At 35.7% G+C, this 18,172-nt stretch overlaps 1 protein-coding gene across 1 annotated transcript; it reads right to left on the bottom strand.

Annotated features, from left to right (window-relative positions):
* Positions 1-2,566: 2,566 nt before the first annotated feature.
* Positions 2,567-16,810, bottom strand: LOC139859473 (uncharacterized). Its single transcript, XM_071848259.1, has 4 exons — positions 16,696-16,810; positions 15,205-16,389; positions 14,754-15,096; positions 2,567-2,708 (listed from the first exon to the last, which is right to left on the bottom strand). Exons 1-4 carry the CDS (start codon positions 16,808-16,810, stop codon positions 2,567-2,569), a joined length of 1,785 nt encoding a protein of 594 aa, XP_071704360.1.
* Between the last annotated feature and the right edge of the window lie 1,362 nt (positions 16,811-18,172).

An 18,172-nucleotide genomic window follows, 5' to 3' on the forward strand; every position in this document is an offset into this window, starting at 1 on the left:
TCTTTATTTATTATTATTATTATTATTATTATTATTATTATTATTATTATTATTATTATTATTATTTTATTATTATTATTATTATTATTATTATTATTATTATTATTATTATTATTATTATTATTATTATTATTATTATTATTATTATTATTATTATTATTATTATTATTATTGTTGTTGTTGTTATTAGTTGTAGTTATTATTATGATAATGATAATTGTTGTTACTTCTAAAATGTTAGAAGTATTATTATTATTAATCACATTAAGAGTTGTTATTATTGTAATTATTAATATAAGTATTATAGTTACAATTACAATTAGAATTTTTGTTACTTAATATTGTTATTACTAACATTGTTATCCTTACTAGTAATATCATTAAGTAGTATCAATATAAATACTAACATTAATAATAAAAAGATTGTTGTTATTATTATTATGAACATCAAGTATTATGCATTTTTTTATTCAAAAGTATTATTTTCGTTACTATTATTATCAAACTTTTCGTTTATTTAAAAACAACAGTTATTATTGTATTATTAATAAAGTTATTATTATTATTGGTAAATCTTTATTTTATCAAAAACTATTTTTTTAAATAGATAAAATATTTTATACATAAATATACTCATTACATATACTATAATTATAATAAAGCTTCATATAACTATATATACCAAAGTTATTAAGATTATTTATATAAATACTTACAAATGACAAACTATTGATTTTAAATGTAACACTAAATAATTACGTATATAAATATGGACATATTAATATAACTATACAAACAATAAATCAATGTGAATATATATACAAATCAACTATACATAATATATAAATTAAAATATAATAAAAATATTTATTCAATTACTATTATATATATTGATGAATATACAAATGATATAGGTTCGTGAATCCGAGGCTAACCCTGCATTGTTCAGTATAGTCATATGTATTTTTACTACAAAATACAGTATGGTGAGTTTCATTTGCTCTCTTTTTAATTGCTTTTGCAATATATATTTTTGGGCTGAGAATACATGCGCTGCTTTTATAAATGTTTACGAGATAGACACAAGTACTTAAAATATATTCTACGTTGAGTTGTACCACTGGCATATCTCCCTGTAGCTTGGTAACTACTATTTACATGGGTATTGTAAACGCGAATCCTGTTGATAGATCTATCGGGCCTGACAACCCCAACCGGACTGGACGACCAGTATTCAACGGTTGCACAGTACTTCGTTTTGGTGACTACACTTGGTACGGTGTAGTGAGATTTCATAATAAAGGGAATATGCGACGTTGATTAAATGTTAAGTATGGTTACCAAGTGCTCAACCACTTAGAATGCTTTACATATACTTGCGAGTATATTATGAAATCTTGTGGTCTATTAATATATTGAAACGATTGTTATGGTAAACCTATGAACTCACCAACCTTTTGGTTGACACTTTTAAGCATGTTTATTCTCAGGTACGAATTAAGTCTTCCGCTGTGCATTTGCTCATTTTAAAGACATTACTTGGAGTCATACATGGCATATTTAAGTCAGTACCTCGCAATGGGACCAGATGTTGATGACTTCGTCCAGGTGGATAAGGACGGGTTGTTTCATATGTGGCCTGAACCAAATGTCCCTAACACACTACTACCACCATTAGTGTCACATTCCGTTGGTAGACAAAAAAATAGGGTTAAAGGTTTTGATGAAAGGGAAAACATTAGCAATAATGGTAAGTTGTCAAGAAAGGGTAAGAGCACAACCTATTATGGAACCTGTGGAGAATATGACCATAACAAAAGGGGATGCACCTCTATAGCAAGTGGAAGTTGAAGTCAAAGTCAAATTGGAGCAAGTGAAAGTCAAAGTCAGCTTGGTTGATGTGTTAGTAGTGTGTGTATGTAATGTTTTTTGGTTGTTGTAATTATATATACAAACTGAATGCAATCTGTTGCGGTTTGTGTATATAATGTCTTTTGGTTACTTTTGTTGTAATTTGTTTTACGTTTTAAACTTAGAAACTGCAGCCTCTTTTGGTTACTTTTGTTGTAATGGTTACTTTTGGTTTCTATGTACACTTATTTATCTAAAGCTTAGGAACTGCAGCCTCTTTTAGTTACTTTTGTTGTAATGGTTACTTTTGGTGTCTATGTACACTTATTTATCTAGTTTACCTGAAACTGCAGCCTATCTATTTTACTTTTGGTTACTTATGTTGTAATTTGTTTTATGTTTTAAGCTTAGAAACTGCAGCCTATCTAGTTTACATTTGGGTTATAATGGTGAAGATATGGGTTTTGAAACTCCAAATAACCAACCACTTTCATTCAATACCATAACACAATACAATGTTAATGCTTACAATTAGATGGACATTACAACACTTGGAATAAGCATCTAAAATCTACTAGAAATACATAACATAAACAATGAAAAAGACCCAACTACATATGATGATTAGCTTCAAACTTTTAACTTCATATTTTGCTAATTTCAAATTCTCTTCAGCTGCATTCTTTGATTCGAGCAAAAGTTAAAATATTGCATCCTATTGTGCAGCATTCATAGGTGGATCAACCCATTCGAAATACCCACAATCATACATCTTTGATGCACATCTGTAAAAACGTCGATCAGGGTTTTTAGCTGTCTGAGATGTTTTGAGCACCACACGTCCTCCACAACGACAACTAACCATGTTGAATTGCAGCAATTGATGGTTTAAGATCTTGTTTGGTTGATTTAAGGGAGCAATTCGATCGTACGTGCAAATTAGGGTTTATGCAATTTGAACGTACGGGTGCAATTTGGGGGTTATAAAGGAGATTTTTTTCTTTTATTTATTTATTTATTTTTTTGTTTTCATCGTGGAAAAATTACAAAAATACCCTCACGTGATGTACATGTGACATGGATTTGTGACCGTTGGACTCCCCAGTTCAAAATGGATACCACAGTGACCCACCACGTTTAAATTAAACTTTTGGACACCCCATGTAATTTGTAGTATACCACAGGGACGCCCCACGTAATTTTGTTTTTTTTTTTTAATATTATCTTATGTAAAAACTTTGTATGATATTATCTATCATAGGTTATGTCTAGTCGACTTATGTCTCCTACAAACGCCAAAAAAACATAGCTCATACGTGTCTCGCTCGTTTTCGATATTTCATTGGTCCTTTAAGTGTACATAAGGATACATTCATTATCCTTGTTAATCAGCGTTATCATGAAAATAAAAATATGAAACGGAAAAAAAATTAAGAGTGTTCATTGAACTGTTTAAACTAGCAAAATCGTCAAAATCGGGATATATGCGTTGGTTTGGCTGGGTTGAGTTGTTAAATTCCTGTTCAGCGGTTTAAGTTTTGACCAAACTGAGTTATTTGATCTGGCTACAGTTTGAGAAAAAAGTTAACCGTTAAAACCGGACAGGACTAGCGACACACACACGCACACACATGTGTTTGTATGTTAACTGAGTTCATTATCTAAATTAAATATTAGAGTATCATATGACCCATTTCGTAAATATAACACATACTCGACCCATATTTTATTTTATTTTTTGAAAAGCAAAATGACCTTCTTATAATCATATCGGGCGGTGTTAGTCAAGGTGGTGACGAAAGGGATGAGTGGTGTCTGGTTATATATTATCAATCAAAATTTTATATGTATATATTCTCATTCAATTTTCAATTATATTTCAACACATCAAAATTGATTGGCCCTTTTTAATATTTCCCACTAGGGAATGTCACATCATAATCTTTGTCACGTCACAATTAGCAAGTCAAAAAGTACACTCTCTCACTCCACATTACAATCACCAAGGGTCACGGTTAGGAGTAGTCGAAGTGTTTGTCAAATTAAGTTATTACTCGTATACATTTAACTGATAAAATGAAGAAAAAAAAGGATATCAATGTATTATCGAATCAATATAATGGTGTAATCATTTTATTGTAACTTAACATAAAATGCTTAGCTATCAATTTTAATTTTGTAGCTTTATATTCAAGAACTACTCCCTCCGTTTTATATATATATTGTTACTAAACAAAACAAAAAATAAAAATAAAAAACAGTTTAAAGAAATATCATAAAAGTGATTGTACTTTTTGATTTACTTTTCACAAAAGAATGTTGATTTTAACCGGTAATGCTTTCACCCAATTAGTTTTTTGATTATGAGTAGGAAGTAATTGATTATCAATGTATTGTCTGGTAATGTATATATACTTTGTAATCCATTATATTTCCAATCGACCAATAAAAATTATCCATCTCCTCTATGAGTTGAACATTAAGTAATTGATTCCTTAAAATCAGAAGGCTCTTTTGTTAGAAATAGGGTATGAATTGACTGTCCGGATTGATTCTTGAATTGTGCGTTCACTTTTCGACCCTACAATTTGATTATAGTCAAGAAGAGATCAAATTATAGTATTAGTGAGAATGTGATTTTTCTGTCTATTCAAATGAAAGCAAATTCCTCTATATATAAGAGGTGAAAAGGTGCGACTAAAGGATATAACCCTTCAATGTAAATATGCAACCTTTCAACGAAAAGATGCAACTCTTCGTTCACATCTTTTAGGAATGACATTACTCTTTACGAAGAGATGTAACCATCCGTGGTTACATTTCCAAGAAAAGATGTAATTTCTAATACCTTATCGAATTAACCTGAACGAGCGTGCACTCCGCACTCTCCAAACTCGTCATCGAGCTTAATTCGATAAGCCTTTGCTTTATAGTAAATTCCAATTAACTAAAATGATTGTTGATAACACTAAAAATCACCAACAAATCCCCCCCCCCCCCACCCCACCCATTTAGTGTAATCCTTGATTTACTAAATGAAACAAACAAACAGACAAACCAATGCATAAATGAAAATATTTCAGAAATTGAATTTTCATCTTAGTATAGTATTTACGAGATTTCGAGAATCAGGGTGTTTCAGAAATTGAATCCTTCAACTCATATGAAAACTATAAAATACTATACACATCAGTTTCTTACATTCGTCTAATACTAACTTGACACTATTATAAGCCATGTGTCCCAATCCTTCAGTGAACATATCGGCAGGCTAAGTCCAAAGCTCCTTGAAGCGGCAAAACTTCATGCTCACATATGTAGTTCTTTTATATCTTGCACCCGCATTTGCAATTTTTTAAAAGAACTATTAAGAAGTTAAACTTCAACATAACTCCACTTACGGGTCTAAACACATACTTTGGGATCAGAATATTTATGTGTTTCAATCTTCAGAAAGTAAGCTTACCTTATTGAATTCAGCTCCTAGCGTTGTACTAGAAGGGAATTGGGCGTCTCACTTTGAAAGATTTAATGGACTTCAATCCCACATCATTAGCCAACTTGTGCGCACTTAAGTCTTAGGCTAATTCTTTTATCATGTGATTTGAAATTTTGTAGTGAACCAACAAAATCCACATATATCACACCATTCGTGATCAACTCACGAAACACTAGTTGTCTAAGGCATAAGTGTCGGACTTTCACTTGTTCAAATACATGCCTTAGTCACAAGACATCCCATCACTAGGGATCACCATAAACTTTAATCTCATTCATTATGACTTCAATCAATTTCTCTTTCCAACCCTTTTATCCAAGGATTTACCAAATTCGTATTTACCATAAGAACTTGTGAGTACTCAAATCAATTGATTGATTAGTCATTGCATATGTACACTTTTCACAAATCACCAATGTAACCTAAAATTTGTACACATTTGATAATGGATCCTTACATTGGATAGTGAGATTATAATTATAAACATACCATACTCAATTCACTTCTAAGACCAAGAAGTAATGACAACAAGTTTATCAATAATTTCAACATCAACCTTTTGATTCAAGATACCTCATCTACATCAGGTGTTAAAAAACCAACAACTTGTAGATGTATAATCCTCTTGATCAATATTAAATTCAATACATTTTAATATGCCCTAAGAATTTAACATTGTGAATTAAACTATAACCCATGGTTGGCCTTTTGCAAGTACTAAAGTACTTAAGCCCTATCACAATAAATTCCACTAGACCATACTTAATCTTCTTAACACCATGCTAAATTGGTCACGTGATGTAATTACATACATCATACTATCAATTTTCAAAGCATACCGGTAGTCGATAAAAATTAAGCAACATCTAATTCTCATTCTATATTAGAACATATTTATTTTATTAATTTGTACCCTCTTGATAGACAATCAAATGATTAGTGGACATATCTATTTAAAAATCATGAATGAATTATGATTTAATTCACAATCACAATGGATATCCTTAGGTATGAGAATAATTACTTGCAGTCACCGAATACAGTTTGCGGTGACTCACTCACGCCCCAGCATATACTATCACGTATCACACCTTAATAACCAATAGTCATGGAATGGGATTTAGTATTACCCACATATTCCAAATGAATTTGGTCATGACGGTGATCCAGTTATAATAATATAATAATAATAACAATAATTAAGATAGTATAATATTCATTCCTAAAACAGTTTCTAAAACAAAAGACAATTGTTACTTACATTAATGATGAATTGAGAATGTCATCACCACCAACCCAAATGATCATGCATGGGACCCCAATATCATAATCCCAACATCAGAATATGATTTTGAGGCATACATTCTATCAGTGTTATATATCCAACACTTTCAGTGATTGCGTACACCCACATACACATACCCCAAACTCTAAAAGGTTTGATACACCTTTATCTATCCATCCATTAAACGATACTTACATATCTATACAAATACATATCAACCGTTGTATATTCATTTTCCAATAGTTGCGACTTAACAATTATGAAGTAACTAATAACCGTTACACATGAAAACTACCAAATTATAGTTGACTATTGATCTCTTAACCAATCCAACAAACTTATCCCACTATTTAGAATATCTGTTTAATTTGATTCCAACAGCATGTATCATATTCAATGCAATCCGTTGGCATATGTCAATATATACTCTGATATATGATATATATACGCCATCATTGCATCATCAGTTAGTATATATGGTATATACTAACAGTATATTGGCCCTTGTATTATTAAACAATTTGTGGATTACGAACAGATTGGCCACATACTTTAATCATTTTCATGTGTATTTATGTTAATCATGGCATAAAAATAAATAAGATGGATAGAAATTGCGTACTCTCCTTTATTGTTGGATGGATTTCTCATATGCGTCATCCAAATCATCCAATGGAATCCCATGATAATTTTCACCACATAGCCCATGACTTCCACGAACAGAAGATGCAAACTCATTGGCTCCAAAATGACCCTTATCACCAAGTAATATAGGCAAGTCAGAATTGACTTGTTAGGAAATATTTTCGACAATTACTTGATGATATTTCTCCATAGATAGTTGATCTTAATTGTCTTGCATGTGAATAGAAGCCAAATAAATTCTCCATACAAAAACTCTTCAAACCGTATGCCCATATCTTTAACATTCCATGTTTTAAAGATTTATCACTCCGTAAATTCCATATCAAATCCCAAAGTCTTCAACGGTTCATCTTTATCATTATCATAAAATACTTAATTAGTTTGTTAGAAATAGGGTATGAATTGACTGCCCGGATTGATTCTTGAATTGTGTGTTCACTTTTCGACCCTACAATTTGATTATAGGCAAGAAGAGATCAAATTATAGTATTAGTGAGAATGTGATTTTTTTGTCTATTCAAATGAAAGCAAACTCCTCTATATATAAGAGGTGAAAAGGTGCGACTAAAGGATATAACTCTTCAATGTAAATATGCAACCTTTCAACGAAAAGATGCAACTCTTCGTTCACATCTTTTAGGAATGACATCACTCTTTATGAAGAGATGTAACCATCCGTGGTTACTGTTGAGTCCCCAAAATAATTAAGGATTTAATTATGACAAAACTGTAATTTATTTGCACTAAAATGTTATGTGCAGTCAGCACAAGTTTGTTCATGTATAGACAGCAGATTTTGCTGTGTCGAGTGTTTAGTTTGCTGCTCAGTCTACCAGCACAAGGTAGACAGTGTTCTTCAATCAGCACAGGATGTGTACTCAGCAAATCAAGAACATGGAGTGGCTCAGCAATGAAGAACCAGCACAGCTGGAATGCAGCTTACTACACAAGACAGCTATGCTCCATTATAAGCATAGTAGTTTCCCGAGTGGTCTACATCAATGGAACTATTCAACAGCAGTCAAAGACAAAGTTGAACAGAAAAGGACACGCGTCGGCGGCTGACAAGTGACCTTACAAGACCACGTGGGAATGCAGAAGTTTAACGCATGTGCAAACATGGGTTATACTTTGTCAACACCTAGGGAACACAACATTCTATTTGTATAATCAAATAGTGGTGCCAAACCGAATTGGGGTGTTCCTGCAAATAGCTACCAAAGAGGAAAGAGGAGAGCATGCTCTCTGATATAGTTGTCTCCACAAGTACAGACATCCTATGTACCAGTGGACAATAGAACCATTACATGGTTAATAGGACTACTATAAATTGTTGTATCCACTATTGTAACAACTAGTGGTGTGGGTTTATTTTTATAGAGTCAAAACGTGTAATAGCTGTTAGTTTACCTCTTAGCTATAATCTAGGTAATCTGTATCAACCAACTATCATTCCGCCAAGGATAGTTGTGATTCTTTGTGATTCAATCAATAAAGAATAACTGTTGAAAATTACCTGTGACTCTGCTTATTTGCATGCTTGAATACTAATCGTGTTTAACTGTTAAGTTATCTTAAAAGAAATTGTATTCACCCCCCTCTACAATACTCCTGTTGTTATCAAGGGACCAACAACTGGTATCAGAGCTTCAGTCTTGATAATTAATATCTTGGATCTGAATTCTCTCATGGCTGCATATTCTAATATAACTTACCTTGAAAATGGCTCATCCAATAGACCACCCAAATTTGATGAAGATGAATATGAAACTTGAAAAGCAAGATTCATGCTTCACCTTGAGTCTATTGACCCACTCATGCATGATATTGCCACAGATAGTCCATTTGTGCCTACTGAGACTATTGGTAGTGCACCAGCTACAGCTGACACTCCTGCTGTTCCTGGCAGAGAGGTTATTCTCACCCCTTCTAGATGGGATGCTGAGGATAAACGTCGTGTTGGACTTGACCCTAAGATCAGAACCTTATTAGCTATAACTTTTCCTAACCCACTGTTCAAACTAATTAAGGGAAAAGAAAATGCCAAGCTTATGTTGGACTATCTAGATGTTACCTATGAGGGTATGGGAGAAGTTAGGCAGAACAAAATGATTGCTTTAAAACGTGAATATGAAATGTTCTTTGCCTACAAGAACGAAACCCTTAAGCAAACCTTCATTAGGTTTAACTCCTTGATTGCTGACCTAATCACTTTGAATGTCACCTATACTGAGTTTGAACAAGTAAACAAATTCATAGATTCACTGCCTACTAAATGAAAATCTGTTACTGACCTTTTAAGAACCACTCAGACCCTAAAGAACTTTAACATGCCTTCTCTCTACAGTTCACTTTAGAACCATGAGAAGGCAGAAGCTAAATTTGAACTTAACTTGAAAGAAAACTTTAGGTCTGCTCCCACCACTTCAAAATCTTTTAAGACAGATGATACTGCTCTTATTGCTGCTGCTAAAAAGAAAGCTCAAAAGGCTTTACTGGTTCAAAAGTTGTTGGCAGAAGAACAGTTAGTTGAGAGTGATGTGGATAGTGGTACTGGGTCAGAAGAAAGCAGTGATGATGAAAGTGATGCAGAAGGGTTTGCTGAAGGTATGGCTTTGCTGACTAGGCAGTTCAAAAGGTTCAATCTTAATAGAACCAGCAAGTCATACAAAGGGAGTAAGAAACCGAGTGCTAGGTATAGCAGCAAGTCAGTCAAGGGTCCTAAATCTGAGTGTTATAATTGTGGGAAGGTTGGACATTTTGCTGCTGAATGCATGTCCGGGAAACTGTGAAGCCAGCAAATTTTTTTTTTTTTTTAAACCACAGCGGAAGACATATTATATTAAAACATAACCTTAGTTAAAGTATTACAAAAATCCACACTATATAATACTTATTTACAAACGACGTCACTTAAAAACTTCTGGTGTATTAGTACAAAAAGACACATCAGAGTTTGCAGAGTCAAACACGTCTTCATCAGCAGCTCCCATCTAACTAGCAGTACCTAAACCTGCGGGGGAGGAATGTGGGGGATTAGCGCACCGCTAAGTGAATGGAAACTATCTAACAGAATAAGCATAAGTACCATCATGCATAACTTATGATAATCTGCTAATGTCCATCTAGCATAAAAATAGCCACAACATCAATAATGACAGTATGAGGATCGGCGGCTTGTACGAGCACACGACTCCTAGCTGATCAGGCTTGAGTCTACCGATAATCCTTCCTATCGAGTCAACTGTATAACCATCCAGACGCAACACATGCGTCCTTGCACGTTATACTGAACAAACGACAGGACTTGGATCCAACCTGTCCTAGCCTCGGTTGACCTCATATGAACCCTTACCTGACCTAGCCTCGGCGGGTTCCCAACCTGACCTAGCCTCGGTTGGTGTCAAACATAGTGTGCACATAAATCACATAACATCATGCATACAACGAACTAGCATGGCAATTCTAATAACAATAGCATGGTAATCATTACACTACAAGATAACAGAGTAAACACAAGTAGCATAGCCTGCTACTTAAACTCTATCCGTAGATAGACCCACTCACCGATTACCGGCAACTGAAGGTTCTCAGAGGTCTAATCTTTCTGAGCCTTCACCTTTTTGTTTATTACCTGTGAATCACCACATAATATCTCAAGTTAGTATTATATTCAAGTATTAATACACGACTTTACATTCTATGGAAATATTCACATAACAGACAAGGTTTTCGAGCAACATAAGGTTCTCGAGCACCTAAGGTTTTCGAGCAAAAAAATTCTCGAGCAGTTCGAGTTTTCGAGCGAATTCGAGTTTTTCAAGCAATTCGAGCTTTTCGAGCAATTTCGAGTTTTTCGAGCAATTTCGAATTTTCGAGCATTAACATATTTTCGAACAGAAGGTTCTCGAGCACTCTTTTCGAGCGAGTTTCGAGCACTGTTTTCCAGCGAGTTTTTCGAGCACCTTCTTCTTCCCCATCAGCTTCGCTGATTTGGTGATTTTAAGCCAAAAAGGCTCGATTTCGAGGTTTATAGTCCAAATTCAAGCATAAAGAAACATACCAATCATACATAAACACTTTTCCCAACTATAAACATCAAAATCTAGCATTTACAATCAAGATTTGGGATTAATTCATCCCAAAATACTCACTTTATCATAAACTCAAGTTCTAACACACAATTCATCATTTTTAACAAGTTCTTGCTTAATTCACAGCATAATTAGATCATATAAACTATATAGCAACTATTTCTAACATCAATTAAACATAACAAACACAAATCATGAAGATTCAAGCTCATATTTATCAAAAACCCATTTTACACCCAAAACCCAATTCTAGGAATTAAAGCACGAATTCAAGCATGCTAACCTGGATAAATGCTTGTAAGAATGATAGGATTAAGTTCCTAAAGCCTCTTGATTCAATTTCTAGCTTAGATTCAATTAGGGTTTTGAGATGATGAAAGTTAGGTACGGGTCTTGTTCTTGCACAAATTGGGAAATGAATGGAAGTATCCAGATATTAGTTACTTAAGTGGGTTATAAACCCACACCCCATAACACACGGGTATTTATCAGTTATCTGATATCTTTCGTACTTAGTTTGACAACCCTAACAAAGTCCAAATTAAATAAACGAACCTGTTCTGTGACCCATGTCACAAACTGGTCTTAACCAAATAATAAAATATCACTGAACATTAAATTAAAATAAAAGCATAATTAACCACACAATTATGCCTAAGGGTAATTAAGTAATCTTACTTCTAACCCCGGTTTCAGTCTGTTACAAATCCACCCCCCTTAAAGAGATTCCGTCCTCGAAATCTGGTCTTGGTCAAACAGATGAGGGTATCGGGTCTTCATCAACTCTTCTGTCTCCCACGTCAAGTTAGACCTTAAGCTGTGTTTCCATTCTATTAAAACCATTGGGATCTCTTTCTTTCTTAACTTAGTAACCTTTATGTCCACTACTCGAATCGGTTCCTCAACCAGCTTGTTACTCAAATCCATTTTCAAATCTACTAGCTGTACGATCTGTGTCTCATCATCGACCTTACACTTACGCAAATAACATACGTTGAAGGTATTATGAATACCAGCTAACTTTGCCGGAAGATCCAGTACCACTGTTTGATCATTCAGAATCTCACTAATTGGAAATGTCCCAATGTACCTTGGTGCAAGCTTACCACGTTTACCGAATCTGATAACCCCTTTCCATGGTGAAACTTTCAAATACACACGATCACCCACACTAAAGGTTACCGGACGTCTACGCGGATCTGCATACATCTTTTGTCTACCTTTGGCGGCTTTCAACTTTTCTCGCGCAATAGCAACTTTTTCGGCTGTCATTTGAACAATTTCGGGACCAGCAGACTGTTTCTCTCCAGCTTCTAACCAACAAGTCGGAGTTCTGCAACGACGGCCATACAACATTTCGTAAGGCGGCATTCCTATGCTCGAATGATAAGAATTATTATACGCAAATTCAACCAACGGCAAATGTGTATCCCACGAACCACCATATTCTAATACACATGCTCTTAACATATCCTCTAACGTCTGTATCGTTCGTTCACTCTGACCATCTGTCTGAGGATGATAAGCTGTACTCAAATTCACACGTGTACCAAGATTATGTTGTAGAATGTTCCAGAAGTTCGATACAAATCTAGAATCTCTGTCTGACTCAATCGATAATGGCACTCCATGACGACTAACTATCTCTTTCATGTATAATTCGGCAAGTTCACTTAATGATGTTGTCTCACAGGTAGCAAGAAAGTGAGCACTCTTGGTCAAACGATCAACTATTACCCAAATCATATCGTGTTTTCTCTGAGTTCTAGGTAATTTTGTCACAAAATCCATCGTGATATGCTCCCATTTCCATTCTGGAATCTGTAACTGACGTAACGAACCATACGGTTTTTGGTGTTCTGCCTTCACTTGTGCGCAAATATGACACTTTTCAACAAAATGAGCGATGTCTATTTTCATAGTCGGCCACCAATAAACTGATTTCAAATCATGATACATCTTATTACTGCCTGGATGTACTGTCAATCTGGATTGGTGAGCTTCAGTCAAGATCAAATCCCTCAAGTCTCCAAGCATAGGCACCCAAACACGGTTATTTAAGGTCTTAAGTCCACGGGAATCATCAATTAAGTCAAATTTTCATTTAGTCATAAGTTCAAATTTAATATGTTCATCCTCCAAAGCACAGACTTGAACATTTCGTAATTGATTGATCAAATCTGAAGTTATACTCAAACGCAGAAATTTCACATTCTCATTAGACTTTTTACGACTTAGTGCATCTGCTATGACATTTGCTTTACCAGGATGGTACTTGATTTCACAATCGTAGTCTTTAATCAGCTCTTGCCACCTTCTTTGACGCATATTCAATTCTTTCTGAGAGAAAATATACTGTAAACTCTTATGATCTGTACATATTACATAATGTGTCCCATACAAATAATGTCTCCATAGTTTCAGGGCAAACACTACGGCAGCCATTTCTAAATCATGTACAGGATAATTTCTTTCATGAACTTTCAACTGTCGCGAGGCGTAAGCAATCACCTTGTCTCTCTGCATCAAAACACAACCTAACCCGGCGAAGGATGCATCACAATAGACCACAAAGTCATCTAAACCTTCTGGTAATACTAACACCAGAGCCTGACACAATAACTGTTTCAAAGTCTGGAAAGCTTTTTCTTGATCATCACCCCATCGAAAGGCTATGTCTTTTCGAGTCAACTTGGTTAACGGACCCGATATTTTCGAGAAATCTTTTATGAACCTTCGGTAGTAACCAGCTAATCCCAGAAAACTCTTAATTTCTGTCAGATTTCTTGGCGATTTCCAATTCATAACCGCATGAATCGTTGATTGATCAATTTTTATACCCTTGGCACAAATTACATGACCCAAAAATTGTACTTCTCTCAACCAGAATTCACACTTAGAAAATTTTGCAAATAACTGTTCTTGTTTCAACAAATTCAACACCTGTCTTAAATGTTCAGCGTGTTCGACCTCTGTCTTTGAATACACTAATATGTCGTCTATAAACACAATCACAAATTTATCTAGAAATGGACGACACACTCTATTCATCAGATCCATGAAGACTGCTGGCGCGTTTGTTAACCCAAACGGCATGACCAAGAACTCATAATGACCATACCTAGTTCTAAAGGCTGTCTTCGGGATGTCAGATTCTGCAACTCTAACCTGATGATACCCAGATCGTAAATCTATCTTGGAGAAGTATGAAGCACCCTGCAACTGATCAACTAAATCATCTATTCTAGGCAGCGGGTACTTATTCTTTATTGTTTTCTTATTCAATTCCCGATAATCTATACACATACGCATGGTACCGTCCTTCTTTTTAACAAATAATACCGGTGCACCCCAAGGAGAAGAACTCGGTCTAATAAACCCACGATCTAATAGCTCCTGAATTTGTGACATCATCTCACGAATTTCTGACGGCACTAAACGATACGGGGCTTTGGCAACTGGAGTGGCTCCAGGCACCAATTCAATCTTATACTCTACTTCTCTTATCAGCGGTAACCCTGGTAACTCGTCTGGAAACACTTCCGGAAACTCTGAAAATATTGGAATATTGTCTATTACTTTCTTTTCTTTCTTACCATCTACTACATAAGCTAGGAACGATTCACACCCTTTGGATAAAGATTTCCTGGCTTTCATCATTGATATCAACGAAAAACTATACCCACCCCGTTCCCCTCGGGCTATAACACGGGTTCCATCAGCTAAACGAAAGGAAATCATTTTCCTATCACACTTAATGCTAGCTCTAAGTGGGCTCAGCCAATCCATTCCTAACACTACATCAAAACTAGAAATGGGTAACACTAAACAAGTCATAGGAAATGACTTTCCTTCAATATCAATACTAGCCCCAGTCACAAACGTTGTGACGGTTGTGATCTTTCTATCACCTACCTCTACTCTAATCGATTCAGGCAACACAGTAATAGGTAAATTCAACTTAGCACAAAAGTCTAACGACATAAAAGACTTATTTTCACCACAATCAAACAATACACGCGCAGGTATTGAGTTGATTAAAAACATACAGGTAATCACTTCATCAGTAGTAGTGGCTGCCTCAACTGTCATCTGGAAAGCCCTAGCTTCAGCTGTTGGAGGATTCTTTCTCTTTTGCCCACTCGAGGCAGTAGAAACTCCGACCGATGCAGAACGTATACCTGACCCTGACCCTGCCCCGGAACTCACACTCTTTGTAGACGGACAATTTACTGCTCGATGCCCTGAATGATGACAGTTCCAACAAACATTGCTTGGAAACGAACACGCCTGAGATTCATGTCCAGTAACACCACACTTCATGCATCGCCTCGTGGCTTCTGAACACTGACCCCTATGTGACGACCTACATATCTTGCACCAGTCCCCTTTACCTGAACCAGACCCAGTACTACTTTGTTGAGTCTTACCCTTCTGCCTAAACCCAAACGATTTCTTTGACTTACTACTAGACTGACTAGTCACTTGACCACTTGAAGTCATCATACTTCCTGGAATTACACCTCTTGCCGCTTTCAAATCACTTTCCACCATTTTGGCCATAACAAAGGCCTGAGACAAACTCGTTGCCATTCTTACTGATGTTCGATATTCTGGCAAAATCACATTTACAAAATGTTGGATCCTTGATGTTTCATCTGGAACCCACTGAGCTACAAACCTAAACTTATCCATAAATTGACCAATCACTTCATCAATTGTCATCTGGCGTGTCATTTTCATTTCTAAAAATTCAGTTTTCAATCGGTTGAGATCAAAAGAGGTACAATACTGCTCACAAACTTTTCCTTGGAACTGTTCCCAAGTAATCTGATTCACATATTCTTTCGGAATACTTGCCACTAGTGCATTCCACCAAACCATCGCCCTACCCTTCAGCAATCTACAGTTATATATAACTCTCAACTCCGGCTCACATTGACACGCTTCCAACGCCCTTTCAACTTCCATTAACCAATTCAAGGTTTCTGTCGGATCTGAACTTCCTGAATATTCTGGAGGTTTGCAATCCAAGAATTACTTATACGTACATTTCTTATGGGGTTGGACATAAGGTTGTTGGATCATAGGTATCTGATACGGATTTATTAATATAGGGTTTTGATAAGGGAAAGCATTTTGCGGGGGCATGTTATATTGGTGGGGTATTTGGTTTTACATCGGATATTGAAATTGAGTCTGATTCATATTGGGTATGGTTTGAGATTGGGCGGTTGGAAATCCCGGTGGTGTATCATCATTCCCAGAATTTCTTACTATTTCAAGCTCAGCAACCCTATCTTGAGCTTCTTTCAGCTTACTTTCTAATTCCCAAATATAACTCATCTGATCATCATCGGACCCAACACCCTCGTCAGGTGCCCTGTACGTTCCGGGGTTTGTCGGTCCGGTAGCGTTTGCATCTCTGTCTGCCATACCTGGGCTACAAAATAGCTCATACAAAAGCTTAATGGATAATTGGTTAGCTTAATACATTTAACAAACCAAGTATCCTACATTTACTTAATCCCCTCCACAGACATGTTTGACTTCACTCCGGGTTTGAGAACAAGAACACGCATATACTTGCTACCAAACCTATGCTCTGATACCAACTTGTAATGCCAGCAATTTTTTTTTTTTAAACCACAACGGAACACATATTATATTAAAACATAACCTTAGTTAAAGTATTACAAAAATCCACACTATATAATACTTATTTACAAACGACGTCACTTAAAAACTTCTGGTGTATTAGTACAAAAAGACACATCAGAGTTTGCAGAGTCAAACACGTCTTCATCAGCAGCTCCCATCTAACTAGCAGTACCTAAACCTGCGGGGGAGGAATGTGGGGGATTAGCGCACCGCTAAGTGAATTGAAACTATCTAACAGAATAAGCATAAGTACCATCATGCATAACTTATGATAATCTGCTAACGTCCATCTAGCATAAAAATAGCCACAACATCAATAATGACAGTATAAGGATCGGTGGCTTGTACGAGCACACGATTCCTAGCTGATCGGGCTTGAGTCTACCGATAATCCTTCCTATCGAGTCAACTGTATAAGCATCCAGACGCAACACATGCGTCCTTGCACGTTATACTGAACAAACCACAGGACTTGGATCCAACCTGACCTAGCCTCGGTTGACCTCATATGAACCCTTACCTGACCTAGCCTCGGCGGGTTCCCAACCTGACCTAGCCTTGGTTGGTGTCAAACACAGTGTGCACATAAATCACATAACATCATGCATACAACGAACTAGCATGGCAATTCTAATAACAATAGCATGGTAATCATTACACTACAAGATAACAGAGTAAACACAAGTAGCATAACCTGCTACTTAAACTCTATCCGTAGATAGACCCACTCACCGATTACCAGCAACTGAAGGTTCTCAGAGGTCTAATCTTTCTGAGCCTTCACCTTTTTGTTTATTACCTGTGAATCACCACATAATATCTCAAGTTAGTATTATATTCAAGTATTAATACACGACTTTACATTCTATGGAAATATTCACATAACAGACAAGGCTTTCGAGCAACATAAGGTTCTCGAGCACCTAAGGTTTTCGAGCAAAAAAATTCTCGAGCAGTTCGAGTTTTCGAGCGAATTCGAGTTTTTCGAGCAATTCGAGCTTTTCGAGCAATTTCGAGTTTTTCAAGCAATTCGAGCTTTTCGAGCAATTTCGAATTTTCGAGCATTAACATGTTTTCGAACAAAAGGTTCTCGAGCACTGTTTTCGAGCGAGTTTCGAGCACTGTTTTCGAGCGAGT

Source organism: Rutidosis leptorrhynchoides, chromosome 7, assembly GCF_046630445.1.
Source record: "Rutidosis leptorrhynchoides isolate AG116_Rl617_1_P2 chromosome 7, CSIRO_AGI_Rlap_v1, whole genome shotgun sequence".
Lineage (NCBI taxonomy): Eukaryota > Viridiplantae > Streptophyta > Magnoliopsida > Asterales > Asteraceae > Rutidosis > Rutidosis leptorrhynchoides.

Bases quoted from the DNA above. Each gene is read 5' to 3' on its own strand.
- LOC139859473 (XM_071848259.1), bottom strand. From the start codon at position 16,810: ATGGCAGACAGAGATGCAAACGCTACCGGACCGACAAACCCCGGAACG. The intron at 15,097-15,204 runs GTTTAGTGTTAC...CCTTTCGTTTAG, and splicing joins AAAGTCATTTCCTATGACTT to CTGATGGAACCCGTGTTATA. The intron at 2,709-14,753 runs GTTTATTAGACC...CAACATGGTTAG, and splicing joins CAGGAGCTATTAGATCGTGG to TTGTCGTTGTGGAGGACGTG.